General features: G+C 37.3%; 1 protein-coding gene across 1 annotated transcript in view; it reads right to left on the minus strand.

Annotated features, from left to right (window-relative positions):
• abhd17c (abhydrolase domain containing 17C, depalmitoylase) overlaps positions 1–22,501 on the minus strand; it is a 49,490-nt gene extending 26,989 nt beyond the window's left edge. Inside the window, exon 1 of the mRNA XM_077228065.1 lies at positions 21,720–22,501. Coding sequence (XP_077084180.1) covers positions 21,720–22,204 — 485 coding nt within the window. The 5' untranslated portion in view covers positions 22,205–22,501. The remainder of the gene's footprint in view (positions 1–21,719) is intronic.

Consider the following 22,501-nt stretch of genomic DNA (forward strand, 5'->3'; position numbering starts at 1 on the left):
CATCAGAAATCGATCCGAAATACTCTGAAAAGAGGGAAAACTCTTCGGGCCAGGACAAACACACTGTGTCTAGCACAAACACCCCTTTTTTTCCTATGTGGAAAACTACTGAAAACACAAGCATGTGCACAAGCGAAAACACAAGTTGATGCAAATGCTGTGTTTCCTTAGCCTGAATTAAGGCAATGAGAAATGGCTTGTCCAAACAAGCACCAGGGTCCGATTCCGTGGAAAAATTTCTGTGTTTATAGCCGAAGCGGCACAAACAGCTAGACATGCAAGTGATTTGCCATGTTTTCCCGAGCTGAAACAATACAAAAACCTGAGAGATGTGTGTTTTTGTGTGCATATGTTAATCTGGAAAAAAAAATAGAAGCTCTGTGATTCTGCACAGGACGTACGGCGCGCACACACAGTAGTCTGTTTCACGAGACCGTCCTTCCGCCAAAGTAAACATTTACAGATGGATTTTGGGCTGAAATCCGCATGCTGTTGCCAACCCAAAAGGTTTACCTCGAAAATAAGTCTCCTCTCGCTTGCTGTGAATGCCCTGCTGGGTTCTCAATGGAAACAGATGCATGGCTATGCCTAACACATTCTTAAGTAATACATATGCATATGAATTATGGATATGCAAATGTCTGATGCTTCAAGTGAGCACTGATGCGTGTAATGGAGTTGCAGAGATTACTTACAGGAGGAGTCTAATGTTATCCTATAGAAGTGCTCAATTGATGGCTATACAAACGTTGCCTTGCATTCTGGCAAAAACGGTTCGCATTCGCAAGCAACATTTTTTAGGGGCTCTTGGCATGAATTGCACAATTGAAAATAAATTTCCGCTTTCAGTTTGGATAAGTACTTCATGCTAGAAACATTGTATCACATGCAAAAAAGCAACATTAACCATACTGTAGGAAATGTTGTTAGCTGTTCTGTATCTTGCACCAGACTGAATTGGACTGAAAAAGGCTGGTTTCGGGAAGTAAAAATTAAATTCATTGTCTCCATAGGGGAATCAACTTTTAAACCTTTAACCTGATTTTCAAATACTTTTTTGCTTCAAATCTAATTTGTTGAGTCTTCTGACTGGCTGGACCACACAACCTGTTGTCACCTTTTCTAAAAGTTTACAGAGCCAATGGCTTTCACAGACAAGTGTACCGTCTAATATAAAGTCAGTGATGTGCTATTTTGTTGTTTTGCTAAAATCAGATTAAGTGAGATATATATATACACACACACAACTTTATGAACTCCCCTGCACTTGAGCGACATATTTAAAAAAAAAAAAAACATCTCATGACCTCCATCATCCTCAATGTTGAAAATGGCAAAAGATGAGTTACAATGAGAATCAAGTTTAGTATGTGCACTGAACAAGACTACAAACAACAACAAAAAGTTAACAAGTTGGTGTTAATTTGCTGGTGAAATCCTTCTTAACATGGCCACCCAGCTGTGCAGGATTAGAAGACTTCATGCATCTTCATCCACATGCTATTTTGTCTCTGCAGTAAATGAATGTCACAAGGATGTGGTTCAGTGTTCCTAGCTGCGGGTGAAAAGGGCATTTTAATTAGCCGGCATTACAGATAACTTGAGCTTTATCCATTACTAATTTTCAGGCATTCATTAGCTGCCCTTGCACAGACAAAAACTTCATAGCTCCAGTGCACTGTGAGAAGAATCCAAAGCAGTTCAATTCTAGCAAGGTTACAATTCAGGGACGTTTGTTTTGCCCCTTTTGAACAGCTCTGAAACGATTTTAAGACTTTATTCACATCATGCGTGATACTGGATCAGTTCCAAATCCAAGTGAGTCACCTACAAACGTGCAACAAGGATTATAGATATTGAGTAAAAATACTGATATTAATATTGGAAAAAAACATTGAAATAAATTCAGTGTTAATCCCGAACTCTATTGGACTCAATTCTGAGTTGATTCTCCAATGCATTGAAGGCGAGAAGCACTATTTGTATGATTCACAGATATTCATTGCCTATCTATTGCATTCCAAATCAATCGCAATTGCATTTAGGATGCTGCCTATGTAGGCAGTAGACAGCAAGGCAGTTAATTCTGTTTTGGAACAGAACTACTGAATACTAAGTAATAAAGTCACAAAGTCTGACATGAGTTTCATTCTAACATGCCAATCCCACTTGCAATTACAAATAATAACCCTAAAACTTCAAACCCGCCATTGACACCAAAGACTCAGTTCTTAACTGTCAGGGAGGGCACGTTATTATCTATGCTCAAGAAAATGACTGCACCCATGTAACATCCAGTATAAATGTTCAGTAATACAGTGTGACATACATGCTTTCACCTGTCTGTGTGTTGGCAGTAAGAAACGGCTTTCTTAAGAGGTTGTCCTCTGACCTCACGTCTCTTTAAAGAGACACTCCACATGTACATGTTGAAAAAGGTTTAATTTATTGCATTTACAAGCTCCCAAAGCACTTTAAAATCCTTTCACTGCTTTTCTGCTCAGTCAGGAGTGACCTACCAACACCAGCTTACCTCAGGTTCATGAGATTACTTCTCACAATGGAGTCAAATAGAGTCAAACACCACACAGATGCAATAAAATGCAAATACTCAAGCAAATTTGAATTTGCCTTCCTGGTTAAAAAAAAAATGGGATAGTACACCCAAAAGTTTAGTACACTAAACTTTTTTTTTTGAAGAAGAAGCTCAGAAGGTTGTCGACTATACAAGAAGGTCCAAACGTTCTTCAAAATATGTTGTAAACAGAAGTGTTACAAAAAAATTAACACATTTGTGTGTATATATATATATATATATATATATGTATGTATTTATATATATTAATGGGTGCGCGACACTGTCGTTTGTTGGCCTCGCTAGGTCTCCGTCTAACCATTAGACGACCAGGTAGGGCTGGGCGATATGGCTAAAAACTGTATCACAATATAAGTGTTTCATAACGGTCGATATCGATAATTATTGATATTTTTTATGACCTATTTAAAGGACCAAGAGACAAATATATTAGACTACATTTAAACATTTTTTATTTTAAACTTAACTTCCTCTGATTATAATATATTAGCAGAAATTTCAACAACCATGGAAAACATCAAATAATTAAAATGTAAACATAAGTGAACACTTGATTATCTCTTAAAATTAAGGTGCAAAATTAAAGAATACATAAGAAATGCTTAAAAAAAAAAAGAGCAATAAAACAGTGCAATGTGTTAAATAAACAGAGAAACCGACGACGGTCTTGCTTTATTTGCAGACGACATTGGTCTGACTACGGTCAGACTTATAAAATCCAAAAAACTGCCATACTGGCAAGCTGACTTTTCCTGTTTTATCAACAATCGCTGCGGAACTTATTTTCCACTTATCACTCCACGCCGGCTCTGTTACTGAAGAATCCAACACGAGACAACGATATGGCGCAACCATACTGTTAAGGGGGTCGCACACCAGATGAGAAGCGTTGCGTCGCGTCAAGAACAACTAGAGGTATCACACACCGGACGCGCACTTTCTCAGTTTATGCCCAGCAATATTGTTAGGCTATGTTTAAGGACATTATGAAATTAAGATAAGGTCTGTACTATGTTATGATTGTACTGTACAATTAAATACAATCGTTGCTACACTTTACCTCAGAGCATCCGTTAACTGCATGAATTGAGAATCTCACCTATAAATCCGATAACATCAGCAATTTTCATTCAGTCAGCTCATTTTTGTAAATGAGTGCGTGTACACTCATAGAGAATAATGTGTTCGAATTTTAAACACATGGCGCTATAAACTGAGAAAGTGGGTGCGCGTCCAGTGTGCGATACCTATCCTAGAAGCGATGTAATAAAAATAAAATAATTATTGAACGGTTTATCGAACGCATTTTTTATTGATATTGATTACGTGTCTATCGCGATACATATCGTTATCGTTTTATCGCCCAGCCCTACGACCAGATGTTGGAGAAAGCTGAAAATTTATGATTTTCTCACGCCCTCTCTCCCTCATGGAACACCGCTGCACAAATCTGTCCAACACAGAGCTGTCAATGTTGGAGACCCAGCTTTAAAAAAAGTTATTAGCCAGCATGCAAGGAGCCTAGCTAATAAGGAGAGCTAAGGTATTGTTAAAATACAGCTGGATTTTCAAGGTTAGCACACTGCATATAGCTGGTAGTCAATATCGATGCACACGCGCAGCCCTAACCCTGCCCCCCCACAGTTACACTGTCATTCTGTGGGAAAAACTGCACCAGATCAAGACCCTGTCATGGCCAACCCAATCTCCAGACCTGAACCCCATTGAAAACCTCAGGAATGTGATCAAGAGGACGATGGATGGTCACAAGCCATCAAACAAATTCGAGCTGCTTGAATTTTTGCACCAGGAGTGGCATCAATGTGAAAGACTGGTGGAGAGCATGCCAAGACGCATGAAAGCTGTGATTGAAAATCAGGGTTATTCCACCAAATATTGATTTCTGAACTCTTCCTAAGTTAAAACATTAGTATTGTGTTGTTTAAAAATGAATATATGAATATTCTTTCTATTATTCGAGGTCTGACAACACTGCATCTTTTTGTTACTTTGACCAGTTATCGTTTTCTGCAAATAAATGATCTAAATGAAAATATTTTGATTTGGAATTTGGGAGAAATGTTTTCAGTAGTTTATAGAATAAAACAAAAAATTTAATTTTACCCAAACACATATCTATAAATAGAAAAACCAGATAAACTGATCATTTTGCAGTGGTCTCTTAATTTTTTCCAGAGCTATACTGGTTTGGAACGACAATTAGGCTGAGTAAATGACCAGTCAGGGGTTCTCCACCAGGAGGCCAGGGGTCACTAGGTGTCTTCAAAAGCTTCCAAGGGGGGCGGTGTATGACTTAAAAGTATTGAAAATTAATATAATTATTAATAGATTACAACTCATGTCAAAATTCAAATGCTAATACGATGCATAAATCAAGATGTAAACTGGGGCTTTGACTTTTGCCCAAAAATCTTATTCAAAGTTTGTTTATTAATATTAATATTCGAATGTATTCAAATATTAATTATTAATATTTTGACCATTAAATGCCGCGGCGCTAGGGCTAAGGAGGCTTAAGCCCCGAATGTTTTAAGTATAGCCCCAAATATTTTATTACCATGTCTTTCTCAGAGCAAAACAATTAATCAGAAAAACAAATGTGAATAAGATTACAGCTGCCGCGATTAACTTACCTAATCATGAAAAGTGCATAGGCTATTACGGTTTTATTAATATTTTTACCTCTACATTAAAGGTACTTGCAACGTGCTTTTGCAGCGTTGAGCATTGTAGCCAATCACAGACATGTCTGTTGAACGCATCGGCCAATCAGATGCGTTTCTGTGCTGAAGAGGTGTTTTGCAAGAGCTCACCGTCACCGAGTTCTACACTTTTCGCAAACCTGTCATTATTATTGGTAATAAACTTAAGATGCAAATAAGAGTTTGTCGGCAATGTATTTGATATTCTTGATGCTGCTCTGATGCACTCCATTACACTGTTTGTTTTCATGATGACTAAAAGTTCAGCGGTCTAACATTAGCTCATCGATGTCAAAACGATTCAAGAAGGCTTAAGTTACCATTCACAGAAGGATGTTAACAGTGAACGAATACCTGGTAAAATGTAAAGCACCACACGTTGCTTTTCAAATTGTCAGGAGTGTAGATTTCGAACTCCTCGTCAGGAGTTGTTGTTGTAGGCATTGGCGTGGCCATTGTTTTGATATACAAAATAGGCGCTGCGCTAACCAGGACACTAACATCACCTACAGGAGCCCAGATGACCAATAATTGCCTTGCTAATGATCTTGTGATTCACAACTTCACCAGGCGTGAAAAAGCCTCGGAATCTGAATTTAAACAACGTTTACAAGCAAACACATTTACACAAAATAATGCCCATAACAGGTTCGAATATTAAAGACTTCCTAATATTCGTTTGAATATCATTATTTTTTACAATATTCAAATTTTATTCGAATAACGAAGTTCGGAGTCAAAGCCCTAAATTGTAAACTGAAATCATTTATTTTCCCCCTCAATAACTATTGATTATTTAAGATTACAGTTCTTAGAACGTCTAGAATCACAAAATTAATCCTATTTAAATATATAAATTCTCCTATATCAATACAGTTTCTCATAATTACAGCAGAAATACTTAAATCAAACACACTACTGAATCAACATTGAACAAATTAAATGCCTCGAAAATGGATATACAGGAAGATATACACTCACCTAAAGGATTATTAGGAACACCATACTAATACTGTGTTTGACCCCCTTTCGCCTTCAGAACTGCCTTAATTCTACGTGGCATTGATTCAACAAGGTGCTGAAAGCATTCTTTAGAAATGTTGGCCCATATTGATAGGATAGCATCTTGCAGTTGATGGAGATTTGTGGGATGCACATCCAGGGCACAAAGCTCCCGTTCCACCACATCCCAAAGATGCTCTATTGGGTTGAGATCTGGTGGCTGTGGGGGCCATTTTAGTACAGTGAACTCATTGTCATGTTCAAGAAACCAATTTGAAATGATTCAAGCTTTGTGACATGATGATGCATTATCCTGCTGGAAATGGCCATCAGAGGATGGGTACATGGTGGTCATAAAGGGATGGACATGGTCAGAAACAATGCTCAGGTAGGCTGTGGCATTTAAACGATGCCCAATTGACACTAAGGGCCTAAAGTGTGCCAAGAAAACATCCCCCACACCATTACACCACCACCAGCCTGCACAGTGGTAACAAGGCATGATGGATCCATGTTCTCATTCTGTTTACGCCAAATTCTAACTCTACCATCTGAATGTCTCAACAGAAATCGAGACTCATCAGACCAGGCAACATTTTTCCAGTCTTCAACTGTCCAATTTTAGTGAGCTCTTGCAAATTGTAGCCTCTTTTTCCTATTTGTAGTGGAGATGAGTGGTACCCGGTGGAGTCTTCTGCTGTTGTAGCCCATCCGCCTCAAGGTTGTGCGTGTTGTGGCTTCACAAATGCTTTGCTGCATACCTCAGTTGTAACGAGTGGTTATTTCAGTCAAAGTTGCTCTTCTATCAGCTTGAATTAGTAGGCCCATTCTCCTCTGACCTCTAGCATCCACAAGGCATTTTCTCCCACAGGAGTGCCGCATACTGGATGTTTCTCCCTTTTCACACCATTCTTTGTAAACCCTAGAAATGGTTGTGCGTAGGGCTGGGCGATATGGTCAAAAAATCATATCTCGGTATTTTTTGGTTAAAAGGCGATATACGATATATATCTCGGTACTTTCTACGTTTTTCTACTTGGATAAAGAAAATCTGTATTTATTTAAAAAAAAATATTTCACATCCTGCTCAAGGATATCCAAACAATGTTGAAATTGAAGGATATGGAAACAAATATAGTGAATGTAATGTAGGCTATGCAATATATTATGTGCAAAAAGGTGGTTAAAATCACATTACATTGTAACAAACTAAAAACTAATATAATTCTTTTGTTTTTAAAATGACTAAAGGCTAAACTAAAAATGAAAATAAAAAAAGGACAAACTAATTATATTAGCCTGCATTTGATTACCTCATTATAATGGTCACTTTCATAAAAATATACTTGTAGGTTTAAAATTCCACATATGGCACATTTATTGTCTCCAACAACAAATATTTTAGCAATAGCCTATGTATATTTTAGTCAGAATTATTGCGCTACTATTCTATTGTGCTTGTCTGTTTGGCGCACATGCGCGCGGCGGCGCTCATTACCGGAAGCTTGAATTTTAGCGGAGATTCACTTGAAGAAGCTCGTCCTCTCCTGACAGTGAAATGGACATATTTGTTTGATTTTCTAACATTTACAGATGGAGAATATACCTGTGAAATGTAAGTTAAGCACTGAGGAAAGCACCACGTCTCAAACGCATTAAACAAGTAAGTTATTTATCTGTCAGTCAGCAACAGTCTGTCAGAGCATCTGACAGGGCAAGCTGCTTTAAACTTGTTAACTATATCTTACCAGTTATTTTAAAGCGCTTAATATAAGCTTGTGTCATGTTTAGGACAAATTGTAGGCTACCATGTACTTTCACTGCAGGAGCTCACACTGCGTCCTCCGCTATTTTTCAGATGTGCTCGTATCAAACTACTGTATCGATATAAACGGTATTGCCTCATTCCATATCGTGAGGATAAAAAATATCGATATATTGTACAAACTCGATATACCGCCCAGCCCTAGTTGTGCGTGAAAATCCCAGTAATTGAGCAGATTGTGAAATACACCGTCTGGCACCAACAACCATGCCACGCTCAAAATTGCTTAAATCACCTTTCTTTCCCATTCTGACATTCAGTTTGGAGTTCAGGAGATTTTCTTGACCAGGACCACACCCCTAAATGCATTGAAGCAACTGCCATGTGATTGGTTGATTAGATAATTGCATTAATGAGAAATTGAACAGGTGTTCCTAATAGTCCTTTAGGTGAGTGTAGATGAGGCAGACGGGAAATATGCATGTCTTAAAGCACAAACTTTAATAGGTTAATGAGAACCTATATAACACCTGTCAAACTTCATTAAATGTCCGGTAATATTCCAGATGTGTGTTCTAAATTTTTGGATAGGTACATTATATCATTGCCTATGGGAATGTCCAAAAATACAAAACTTCTGGAAGGAGGTTATAAAATGTATGTCAAACATGTTTAACATTAAAATTCCTTTAAACTTTGTATTATTGGAATGTATCCAATGGACTTTATACACAAACATCAAGACAGATTAAACTTAGACTTTGGTCTGCTTCAAGCCAGAAGAGCCATTGCATTATGCTGGAAGAGTATGGATGCTCTGTCCATGAAAATGTGGATAAAGGAGATATCAAACTGTATCGGACTGGTAAGGCTATCTTATATTGCTAAATGCAAAAGGAAATACTTTGATCAGCTGTGGGAGCCATACATAAATATCATATAAACTGGGAATGTAAACCTTACAGAAAAAGACTTTGTAAACACTGTCTCTAACAAATTCATTCATTCATATTTTACTTTATTTTTTATTATTTTAACTTTTTTATTATTATTATTTTTCTTCCTTTAAAAAGTGTAAATTGAAGATGTATATGTAAAAGGGTGTAAGCATGTGTACTTGTTATGTGGTTATAAATGAGAAAAGGACAATAAACTTATTGTCCTGAAGAAAAAAAAAATACTTAAAATCATCTTAGCCTACACGGGGGGCATTTGAATATTGTGTTGGACAATGAAGGGCCTTTGAGTAAAAAAGGTTGAGAACCACCACTATACAGTAATACGATACAACAACCAAAATATCCGTCATAAGCTAGCTGGAATTCATTTCAATTATTTCAAAGCTTGCATAATATAAAGAGCATAAACAGAAATTTCATCCTAGTTTTGTCAAAGAGTCACAACTGAAAATCAGCAGCCGACACAGTAGGCCCAATCAGAGCTGAATCGAATACAGAGCATGATTTTCTTGACCTCAGGTCCTCAAGAGTGTTATTCCAGCATCCGGAATACAGTATATAAAAGACACGTGCCTGAACATGCAGGTGTAGTTAGCATGCAGTCGGCAACAGAAACGTATTCACAGAACTGGGAAGGACTACAAGAAGTGTAGTGAGCTAATTTAAAAGGATCAGTGAAGAGAGCTGAACTGTGGTAAATACCGCGTAGGTGTAAAAAGCAGAGGGAGGACGAGCTAGATTTTATGGCTGCTATGTCTGTCACACAAACCCTGGGCGGTCAAAAATTAGTCCAAGCTTCACTGCAGAAGACACTTGCTTCCTTTCTCAGCTCAACCCTCACACTGTGATGCAAGCTTCTTACTAACCATTTCTCAGTCATAAGCCTCATTGACAGACTAGTAGATGAATCAGACGGAGATACAGCCGCACTAGTAGTCTGTGGTGGCCTCTTGAGGTCTTTGAGACCACTGAGCTACTTCTCATACTGATGAACTGATAATCTACTATCCTCCTTGGATCTGGTCTAAACGTTTCTTTCAGCAAATGCCAGTTGTTATACTGAGGGGTTTAACTACACTTAAAAGATTTAAAAAATAAGAAAGGTCAGAACAGTCTTTTTACCGATTATAAATCTTTTATCCCCCTCAGTAAAGCTGCCCCATAGAGTGCCGCAAGGGATGACTTTGAGTTACCTGGAAGTCTGCATCACCCTGGTTCCCACCACAAAAATGTAACAGGATTTTCCCATTAGTTTTCCCAATACTATTTATCCACATGTTAGAAACTTCTTTTCAAGACATAAATGCTTAAATCACAAGTGGAGTCTTACTGATGTATTGTGTGTCATAGAAAACATGAACATATCTTAAATTTGTTCAAACTACAGTCCTTATTTTAGGATATTTAACCAAAAACCCTTAAAAAATTAAATTAAATAAAATAAAACATTGGGATGATGGAACTGGAAGTTCAAAAATGGAAACTCCTTTCCGGAGCACTCAAAGGGACACAAATATTTTATAGAGTATAGGGATAGTTAACCCAAAATTTAAAAATCTGTAATCTATAACCGTATTTCCACCACAGGAACTTTCCTCAGGTACAAGGAACTTTGGGGTGGTACTCGTGTTTCGACCGCAGGAACCAAGGTCTAAATGAAGTTCCAGGTAAAAATGTCCCTCTCAGAAAGTCCCTGCTTGCGAGGTAGTACTTTTTCAAATTTCAGGAACTTTCAGGGGGTGGGACTTAGGCATTGAACATGCTGATTGGTTGGGTTCATGCCGCATTTTGATTGGTTGACTCCACGCAGCATTTCATTTCAAGCACCATTTCAAGAAAGCAACAGGTCTGGGGGAAAAAAGTTCCTGGGACAAATTGTTCCGGGGAATTTCGGTGGAAACGCAGCTTATCTGTCATTTACTCATCTGTCATTCCAAAAAGGGAACCAGACTTTTTTATTTTGTAGAACACAAAAGATGATATTTTGTAGTAAGACTGTTCAATCAATATCGGTCCATTTAATGAAAGTCAATGGTTTGTTTTGGAACAAAAAATTCTTCAAAATATCTTTTGCATTTAGGTTTGAATCAACATAAGGATTAAATATATTAGAATTTTTGAGTGAACTATCCCATTAACAGTATAAAATGACTCCACAAACTGCATCATAATTCAGTGTACTACAACGGTTTGTGCGGTTATTCTATTCTTATTTCAGAAGGAAACAAATAAACATCCAAGAGAAAGACAACCGTTTAGTCCATCATCTCGATTTCATTTTGAATCTGAGAGCACGACCGACCCCTAACAGATGAGGGTGAGATGTCAGAAAAAAAGCCCCAATAAAAAAATTTAGTTGTTTCGAGTCAGCTAGTTGGGTGCTGCCTTGAACTCAAAGTAATTTAATAGAAGCACATTTCTCCTTTTCTATTTGGTCGGTGCAAAACAATCTAAGTCCATCACACCACTGAAACCACCCTTGTAAGTTTGCTGCCGTTTTCATTGAAAGGTTCTAGTGACCGGCTGCTCCTCTTATCATTTGGGATTTACTGCTTTGCTGTAAACAGTTTACTAGTAGGGGCCCCATGTCCTGTGTTCAAAGGGAGAAAAACCTTAATCTGAAATGGGAAAGTGGGATGGGGAGCCATGGACCATTTAAGTCTCAGGCTCAAGCTTATCCGATAAATCATACCGGTGTACGTTCTCTGATTAAAACTGCTGTCCGTCCTCCTGGGAATTATGAAAAGATGTCGCTCTGAAATTGGATTAACTGGCAGGCATGGAAAAACGGCACGCAATGAATAGGAACTGAATAGAAACACACCTACTTACTCTTTACAGAGAGATTAGGGGGGCGGCTGGGAAAATGTCTGGGAAAATGCTGATCCAGTGACTGGAGTGATAGACAGGGCAGGGTCTCCAAGGAACAGGAAGATCATTCACTCCTGGGTATAAGTTTGAAGTCAGAATTACTATTGCTCATACTTTGGGGATCTAAAATCCCAAACCCCAACAATTAAACTTAATACATGAATGAAACCTCAAAATCATGTGGTTCGTTGAGAAGGTTGAGGGAACACTCTACTCTTGACTGAATACCTTTTGTAACTATAAGGATTATTTACATTAAATTTATACAGTGAAGACTACGCAGTTACTGTAATTCCTCAAATAAAGACCGGGGCCTTTATTTACCTGAACTGCAGAAGATAACAGGCTTTTATTTGAAGCAGGCTTTTGTTAGAGGCATGCCTTTATTTCTAATTCCATCTCTTTGATAAATAATAGGATTTGGAGATGTATGATGCAATCACCTATTGCGATGGCTGACAGACATCACTATGTTGAGACGGCATCGCGATCCCCCCGCCCACCATGTTTCCATGGTGACGCGCCATGCTTGGCACGTGATTCACCACAGCCAAAATAGCGCTGTATGACAGATGTAGCACTTTTATTTCTAAATATTAACAAACTTGCTTGTCATGTCATCAACTATCTTCTATTCCGATTCTCAAATACATGCAAGTGAGTTTGTTTTGTCGTTTAAAAGACCTTTATAAATGATCTTGATCTGTAACGTGAGATGTTTGTTTGGGCCGCAGTTCAGAGATTCCGGTCTGTTGGATTTATTACAGCACGTGGATTCATCAGTTTCTCCCAAGATACATGAAAGTAGGTGGCTGGTGAACTGTGAGAATAATAGAGTAAACTTTATAGTTACTTACACTGTGTATCTGATATGAATGGCGCAAAAGCACAGTTTGAATTTGGCAGTGATGTCACGTTGTGTCACGCGCCGAAATTGAAATTGCTAATGAGATGTAGAGGAAAATATCTAGTGGAAAATGAGTATGTTACATTATGTCATTATATGAAAGGCACTTAGGAGATTACCCATCAACACTAAAAATTTTCCCCAGCCTTAATTTAAGACCGGCCTTTATTTGTCTGTGTTGACCCCGCCCCCGGCCACTGTCAGAAGTTTTTATTTGAGGAATTACGGTATTTTACATTTGATTAAACTACTGTTAAACCTATCTGAAAAACATGAAAAGCACTGTTTATTTCATATGCATGCCTGTTCTATTGTATTTATTTGTTCTAATCCTCATAATTTGATTATTTGTTCTTATTTCTTTACTGACTGTTCTAATTGGGCAGAGTTATGATTTTCTACTTGCAGACAAGGAGGGACCTATAAACCAAAACATCAGAAGGAATTGCCAAGAATTGCCAGTAAGCAACCATCAAGAAAACCTTTTCAACCACAGAGTAACATTCTACTCAACATCCTAGCATTGTGGCAGAGTTTTGCATTGGTAAAACTCACATTTTCTTCAGAAAATATAAAACTCTAGTTGCTTTTAATATTTAAGACTTAAATCATTTTAACAATCATTTGTATGCTAAAGATGGTCCACGGTGAGTTCAATGTAAACTTGAATTACTGCTACCCCCAATAAATGATAAGCGTCTTCAGATGGAGGCTGTGAAAGGTCAATTTTCTATTCCAGACTGCTAAATGGGCAAGAAATATCCCAGAATTCAAGAAAAGTGTAAAAAATAAAAATCTATCCGTCCAAGAGTGAACCATTGATCAGCCATGCAGATCATTTTCAGGGCAGAGCTGTAAGCAAAGAGGAAGGTTAAAATAGTCAAACTGAGGAACCAGTGCACACAGTACAGTAATTACAGAGGAAGCTTTGTCTTTAAAGTCTGTTTCCCCTTTCACTGTGTTTTTCCTGCTTTTAAAGTCAAGAGTAGCAAGAGTGAGCGAAAGTAGATTTTATTTCTTTAAGACCTTCCTCAAATAATAACAGGGAAATTGACCAAGAAATATAGCAAGAAATATTTATTAACAGAAACTGTCTAAGGACTGCGTGACATGCAAACAATTTGCCTTAAAATAAATGCAGTTTCAACATAGGCAGTTGAAACAGTAACCTTGAAGGTTGACAGTAAATACAGCAAAGCAATGATCCTTTTGGGGCTGTATGCTTTTTTTTATAGCATTAAGCATTCTGAGTGGAACGTATGGTTCGATACGAGCATCATAAAATCATTAAGTGGAAAAATACTGTTTTATTTGCATACAGCTTCAGGAAAAGCTTGATCGACATCTTGGTGTCCTTAACACAAGGACATAAAACAATAACAGCAAACACGCCTAGCTAATCTGCTCACTCTGTCTATGTAACTCCATGTTCTTTTCTAATAAGAATACTATTGTATTAAGACTACATTGGAGCATAAAATGTACGTGCTGTAATCATGGCGTTGTCCTCTAAAACCTTTTAGACTCGTTTCATTCTCCCAAGCTCTGGGGCTACAACAGTAGTAAAGCTGAATAAAATGTGCACACGTGTGCAAGTGCCATAACTCCAAGGCAACTGTCGCATTTCCAGTGAAAGCCTCCAGTTGCAGCAAATTGTCCCATCACAAACTAGAAAAAATTCAGCTCTGCCTAAGGACTGCATGAAATGCAAAACAAAACAATGAGATTTAAATGGACAAAGATTTTTTCTATAGTGCTTTTTTAAATAATAGTTTGAAACATCAACAACTCTTCAGAAATCAGCAGCTCGACCAATCCTGATGAACAATTACACAGATACAGAGGTTAGCCAATCGTAACTTCTAAAAATCTTAACACTACAGTAGCAAAAATAAATCAGAAATAGGGTGGAAACTAATCAGGTAAAGCTAAATTTCGTTTGTGATGCAAGAAACCTTAACTTGCACTTTTGGGAAGAAAATAATACGATACAAAAGTGAAAAATGTGACAATATTCAGCTACTTTTCTTAAATTTTAATCTCAAGTTTAGCACTACATTCAACCATAGCGCTGAACTTGCAGGTAACCGACCAGAATTTGCCATCCAACATCCCGTGGCAGCTCTGTCTGGTTCATTAGGTGCACTGTAAATAATTCACACGAGAAGGGGAAAGACACTGGGAGTGCTACAGCGAAACCTGCACTGTCAGGCTGAATTTAATGAACACTTTAAGTTTTAAAACTGTAATGGGAATTTTTTTCCTCTTTCTGATGACTTTAGGAAAGTTTAATTGATGCACTTTTTGCCTCAGAAAACCTCTGAAGTTAATTCATTACGTGCATAAACCCCTGCTACCCCACACACACCTGGACAGTAACAAGCAGGAGCAAAGAATACAGAAAATATTATCGCCTGAAGAGGATCGTAAGACTGAAACTGAGGGCCGTAAGACTGAATTAATAATTCATTTCACAAGTTACTTCTAGAACATAAACTGTAACAGATTAATGGTAAGAAGCACAAAGTTATGGTTATAGAAACTGCTCACCATACTTAAGCTGGAGAAAATGCTCCCAGCTGACCATGGCATTCAAAAAGGACAAAAGTCCAGTTCCTCTGGACTGTCCAAGTAATTCTGCCTATTTGAAATGCATTACGTTCCATAAACTGAAAAGGACTTGCCAAATGCACAATGGACCAAATACAGGCCAGAAACCCCAGGAGGAAGTGCAGAGGAGGTAAATGACACATTAAAAAGTAAAATCCTTCGTGCATTATCTTACTTGAGCAAACACCCCGGATAAATCCGGGCAAATGTTTGGAAGGAGAAAATGGCCTCAAAAAGGTGCTAGGTGCTGATATGGTAATACTTAAAACAGATTAGCATTAAAAATGTACCAAGAGCCATGTTCTCAGTTTAATGAGTTTTAATTTATTCAAATGAGTTTGAAAGCTTCCACCTTTGCGTTGAATACAAACATAACAGTTCAAATTCAGATTAAACTTTAAACTTGTATCCGTAATGGAGGATATCAATTGCTAAGCATCACTATAATGCCAAAATATTAAAATATATAAAAAATACCCAAAATATTATACTTCACCATCATGTAACTCATGCTGCAGAGTTTTTGCTAGATACTAATGGCAAATCATACGGCTTGTTGATGGCCGAGTGTTACTCCAAGCGATTGGACTAACGGCTTTCTTTCCAATTACATTTCTTCAAAAAACAAACAAAAAAAACATGTTTTTAAAAAGCTATAATAACTTTGGAGAACTGATAAAACAATTTCAAAATGTCACAATCAGCAGGCAGCACTGAGGGTCCTCGAACTGTTGTTTCTGGCATTCACCTAATATTAAACTCATTTCACAATCCAATGAATTTTAAATTACTCCGTCAACTCTGAAATACAGTTCAGTGCGATTATGATCTTTGCATTAGCAAATAAACATGACATTAACATCTATAGCAAATGTTTGCACATCCTGTGGAATCTACAAAGAATGGAATAACTTACTACTGTTACGCTAGCAAACATACAACAGACTCCGACTCCGTCAGATAGGGCTGGGCAATTTTTCAGATTTTTTCGATTCATTCGAATTTAATGTTTTTCCACGATTTTATAATTTTTAAATAGAGAATGCGCAGTTTTGAGTAAAAATGTTAGCCAATGTTACAATTAGACATGCTGACAATACGGCAGTTGATGGACCCCATTGACTATGGAAGACGTCAATGGTGTCCATCAAATGTCTGGTTAATACCGACAGAGATGTTTCGTAGGTTTTTCAGAGATTTTTTGTGAGAAGTTCTCCTGTGCGTACAAATACGAAATAATCCAAGCAATTATTAGTGAATGAGACCCAATGTCTACTTTTTGACAAAGAAATGCTTAGCATTTTTCTTTATTTTCACTATTTCTGAGCATATAGGATATGTTTAATATAAGTTTATACAATATTTGCCTTAATATTTCATGCCAATTTTCTGCAAAGACATTTAACAAATAAAAAGCCATGTTTATCATTTCAGGTGTGGTGCACTTACCTAACTTGTTTGATGGTTAATAAAGAGAAAAGTAACTTGAATCATGTTGTAGTAACGTTTTTAAGATGACTAGTTAATCATTTTAAAAAGTAATTGGTCAATCGTTCAGAAAAGAAAATCGAAATTTTATTTTTTTGCCACATGGCCCAGCCATACTGTCAGATTATCATTTACTTTCAAAGCGCAGTACATCACCAGATCAATTTCAGGGAAGAGCTGTCAGTGTAGTGGAAGGTTAAAACGAGTAAAACTGAAGGGCTGCACAGTACAGTAATTAGAAAGTTTTGCAAGTGCAGCTACCGATAGGAAGGACAAAGAAATAAAACAAGCATGCACGTACATGCAAACAGTTTAAGCTATACGATGATCATTTCAGACTGCAATTCTTAATGCAGCACAAGTACATTTGCATCCAATATTTTGCATTAGCGCAGTAGACTAGATTTCATGCCAAACTGTTGCAGAACTGTTGATCAATGGAGTTGTCCAACATTAGACATGGATTATATATATATATATATATATATATATATATATATATATATAAGCTGCTGATTATGGTTGAAATGTAAAGAAACTACAGGAACAAGAATAAGCAACAAAGTGAATGCAAAAAATATAATGCTACTTCCAGAAATGTACAAAACAGTTTCAAAATGAGCATTTACAGAACAAAAATGAACATAACTAAGAATCGGATTCTATAAATAATTGATTATTGCTATAAAGCACTGTTTGAACTTCCTAATGGTTTCTTGGCAAGCTTGATTGACAAACTAGCATCGGAAAAAAGAAAGAAAAACACTGCTTATTTCATTTGTAGCCATTCTTTGTTCCATTGTATTTATTTGTGATACTTGTAATTTGATTGTGTTCTTATTTTTATTCCTGACTGCTTGCTTGTTTTTAATAATGTTAAATTTACATTAATTAGGCAAGTAGTATTTACTGTAGTATCTACATTGGAATAGAGAACTGTGATATTTCACTGGTATAACATTTGAACCCACTGACCCAATTCTTAGAAATGAGTCCTGCTGGAGCAGCTCTATGCTGTGCAAATAAATTATAGGCTAGATGAAATATGATAGAGCAATAGAATGAACAGTGAAAGTAAAAGAAGCTCATACAATACATTTTAGCAGGGTTGATTAAGCATGAAAATAGCAGAAGGAAATATATAATTGCTAAACAAATTAAGCCAAATAATAGGATTCATTTGGTTTCTCTACTCAATATATATATAAAAAATACAAATTCAGTGAAAATACAGTTATTGGTATCGGCAAGTACCAAAAATGAAATTATTGGTATCGGCCCAGTTCTGGGAAAAGTGGTATTAGTGCATCCCTATACTGCCTAGCAACAAACCAAGCCATTGATATTTTGTATTCAACCAACCTCCGCTGCCAGATGTGCGAACAAATGATAATGTTCCTACTTCAAAAATAATTACAGACATTTACACTCCCCAGTGTAAACATGCCCTGTTATATATTACTAAAGACAAGGCACCTTATGCAATTGTCTTCAATCAGCCAAAAACAACTTTCTAATGAGTTTGTAAGAGGATTAGGCCCATAAAACAGTCTCTAAGGGCATTTTGTCTTAGTTTGCCTCTGGAAGAAAACATAAGCTATTCGGTGTGGTTAGTAGAAAGTCCAATGGTTAAAACGCTGTCCATGGACCAAAACATGAGGTCAGCTGCTGTTCAGACGGATTAATTGATAGGATTAGCCATTGGTAATCAAAAAAGAGAAAAAAAAGAGAACCAATTAGTGCACCAGACTTCAGTCCTCAACAACTTGACCAAAGGGCTGAATTAGCACGAAAGACCAGCAGATAACTATGACCTAATGATGAATAATCAATATAGAGGAAGATATCTTACACACAACCTAACAGAAACTTGCAACCACAGAATACTGTGGAAAGCAAAGCGCTACGGATTTCAGCAGAAAGAGAGCATCTGACAAGTTCTACAATACTTCAGCTAATTTGATAAGATTTACCAATAAAACTGCAATGCTCTCAGCACCATTTAAAACATTTTATCGAATTAAATTAATGTTCAGCACAGAAAATACAATATCGTCTGCAGACTTTTCTACCAAGAGCCAGACTGCCATCATTCAACTGACAGATATCCCATTCCTGTTTCACGTTGCACTGCCAGTCTAAAACAAAATGTTTTTTTTACATATATTACATGAGAATTGACTGCTACATTATTTTTTTTTCATTATAACTTCTGGTGACTGTTATATCGACCACATAACCAAAAGCGGTTTCTCTCCACTTCCCCCAAATTATTTACAGATTCGACAAGTCAATAAATAATTTGTACTTAGTTATTTGTGTGTGTGTTTGTGTGTGTGTGAATGTGGATTTTGACAATGTTTTGTATACGACTGTTCACTTTAACAAGATAGTTTACACAATTGTAAGTATTAAATACGGTATAATATTGGGATCTTATCAGCCAACAGTCACTCTGCTTTAGACATCAGTATCAGCACCAGCCAAAAAAAAAAAAACATCAGTCGAATTCTAACTTTCTAAATCTTTTTGCTCTTAAAACTTATTAAACTTTACAAAAGTCAGACAGGGATGTGATGCGTTTTTGAGCAGTTATAAAAACTTAGTTGTCTCATCACTCAGCTCAAGTGAGCTGGTTCAAAGAGGTTCCAAGTATTTAAATCAACAGGACACTACACTAAATAAAGAAACAACAAGATGTATAACTATAAAGATAACTATTAGCATCCATATCAACGCATGATAACATTGTTTATTATTAGTGTGGACTGCAGTTCTATTCTGCCTAGGGCTGCAACAACTAATCGATAAAATCGATTATAATCGATTATGAAAATCGTTGTCAACGAATGTCATTATCGATTAGTTGGTCTGCTTACGTCACGGGGAGCGTTTACTGGTACGCACACACACGCAAGGTCTCTCTCCCTCAGGCGCTCTGCCGAGCGCGCGCGCTACACGGTTTGGAGCAGTCTCTTCTGTCTCGGATGCGCGCTCTTGCTTGCGCGCTCTAGATTTCGGGAGTTTGAACTAATTCGCGGGCATCAGGGAGCCGCAATCAATTTGCGGGAGACTCCCGGGACTTCCGGGATCTTGGGATGTCTGTATTTTGTCTCGAGCATCAGGTTGCGCAATCAGTTCGCTCGCAACGTAAGTGATGGATTAAAATAGCGCTACCGCAGAAATAGGTTAAATTAAAACGGTCTTTACAAAGCGAAGCACTAAATACAAAGGCAGTTAATAACAGCAGCAGTAAAATATTGTTTTTTAGTCACTGTACTCAGTGGTTTTCAGCGAATGCTTGTGCACTAATGCATAATTTCTCCTGTCCTTTGCTCAAGCCTGTTAGCTTGCTGGGTAACGTTACCTCCATTCCGTTCTCTTTTTATAGCATTTGTCTACTAAGTTTTAATTGTTTTTCAAACGCGATCTACTGCGGCTCTACATTCACACAATTGTTTTCAGTCTTTCTATATTTATTTAATCAATTTATCCTTATATTATATTCTTTTATATATTATATATAATATATATTATATTCTTTATCCTTATATTCCTTATATATAATTAATTTTAAATAAAAATTAAATGAATTATATATTTTAGATGTTTTTAGTTCAGATATTCACATCTGAACAACATGTCTGTGTAAATTTGTTTTAACAAAAATTGTGTTAAAACATAATATGTTGGATATCATTTTTTTAACAATAATCATGTTTGTCAACTTGCCATCAGCAATTATCATTAAAAACAATGCAAATATTGATATTAGTAAAACTCAATGTGTGGCTTTTGTACTTTTTAAAGTACACTTTTACACATAAATACCCTGATTTACGGTTTTATTTAGTTATAATAAAAAAAAAATCTAATTTAATTTCTATCCGATTAATCGATTAATCGAAAAAATAATCGTCCGATTAATCGATTATCAAAATAATCGTTAGTTGCAGCCCTAATTCTGCCACTTAATGTTCAAAGTATCTTTGTCATCCTTGGTGTGAACGGACCTAAAAGAATAGACCTTTTATTAGGGATGCACCAATATGAAAATTTTGGCCGATACTGAAAACCAATTATTCTGTATATTGTAAAGCTGATGACTGATAAGCGCACAATTTTTACAGCAGACTTTTTGAAGTGATTTCAATCATATTTCAAGCAATTAAAAATCATTATGACGATAGGTGTGCATCAGATGTGTCTCAGCTGAAGGAAATAATCAATAATTTAGCCTATCGGCTTAAATATATTTGCCAAATTTTCTTATTGGATGATAACGATAATATTAATAAAGAACATCAGCCGATACCGACATGGCCGATACATCCTGCATCCCTACTTTTTATGACTGATGCCAATAATGACACGTTTGAGCATCTGACAGCCGATATGCCGAATTTCACTTGACATTAGGCTACTACAAAAATTAATAATGCTGCTTAATTTTAGTTGCAAAGATGATAGACAGTTCTGCAATTGTTTGATATTTCTTAACCGATATTCACACAAACCGATCACCAGTTTGTAAAAATAATCCCAGTATAATGGCGTTTCATGAAATAGGATGAGCTCAAAGACAATGCAGATTTTTTTCTAGACGCATCAAATAAGAAAATAAGGAACTTCATGAGCCAATAAATAAAATTCACTCATTTCACATTATATCCATTCATTCATTCATGAATAGCAGAAGGAAAACTGCAAAGCATTTAACAGTGCTGTGGAATACATGTGCAATGCATGAAAACATAACACAACACAAACACAGAAGCACCTGTTCAGAAACACTCACTTGTTCCGTAGAACCTGCCAGGCCGCTTCGATATCAGCGTAAAGGTTCTTCTCGGACGGTTTCCCGGTACTGACCCCATAACCCGAGTAATCATAGGAGAACACATTGCAGTTGATCCTGGACCCGAGGCCGATGTAGAAGCTGCACATCTGGCCCAGATCCACGGCGTTCCCGTGAGAGAACAGCAGCGTGTAGCGGCTAGTCGGCGCGCACCGGACGAACATGCAGCCGACCCGGTTTCCGCGGCTGGTTCGGGTCACAAGCACCTCGACGGCGTCCAGCTCGCGCTGCGAGTACTGCCAGTCGGCGCGCTCGGTGAGATGCAGGCTTGTCGCGCCGCTCGCGTCCGTGTGGATGGAGTACGTGGGCTCGGGCGGCAGGAACGCTAGTTTGGCCGCGATGCGACTCGGACAGGGCGGGCAGCAGAAGAGCCAGCACAACTCACCGAGGGAGAAGCTGTTCATTCTCGGGCCTTGCTCGGGCATGGAGATCGGTCGATACCGGTTATGCGTCGGAGGGTTACGAATAGCTGAAAAAATACACGAAAGGTCTCGAGGATGCTAAAGCCGTGCTAAGTGGTTTCGGTTTGATAGTGGTTTGACGGATAAGTCACTTGCTTTTTGACATTTTAAAAATGATACTTTCCAATCCACCACTTATCCGTCTCGATCATGGGCTGAAAATGTAAAAAAATCGATCATTTAAACTCAATATTCAGCGTCAAGCTAGCCGTTCACACACAATGTAAGCTGCCATTGCTCCTGCTAATAATACCCAAATAT

This window comes from Siphateles boraxobius, unplaced genomic scaffold, assembly GCF_051911475.1.
Source record: "Siphateles boraxobius isolate OS27281-9 unplaced genomic scaffold, OSU_SipBor_1 130, whole genome shotgun sequence".
In the NCBI taxonomy this organism is placed as follows: Eukaryota; Metazoa; Chordata; class Actinopteri; order Cypriniformes; family Leuciscidae; genus Siphateles; species Siphateles boraxobius.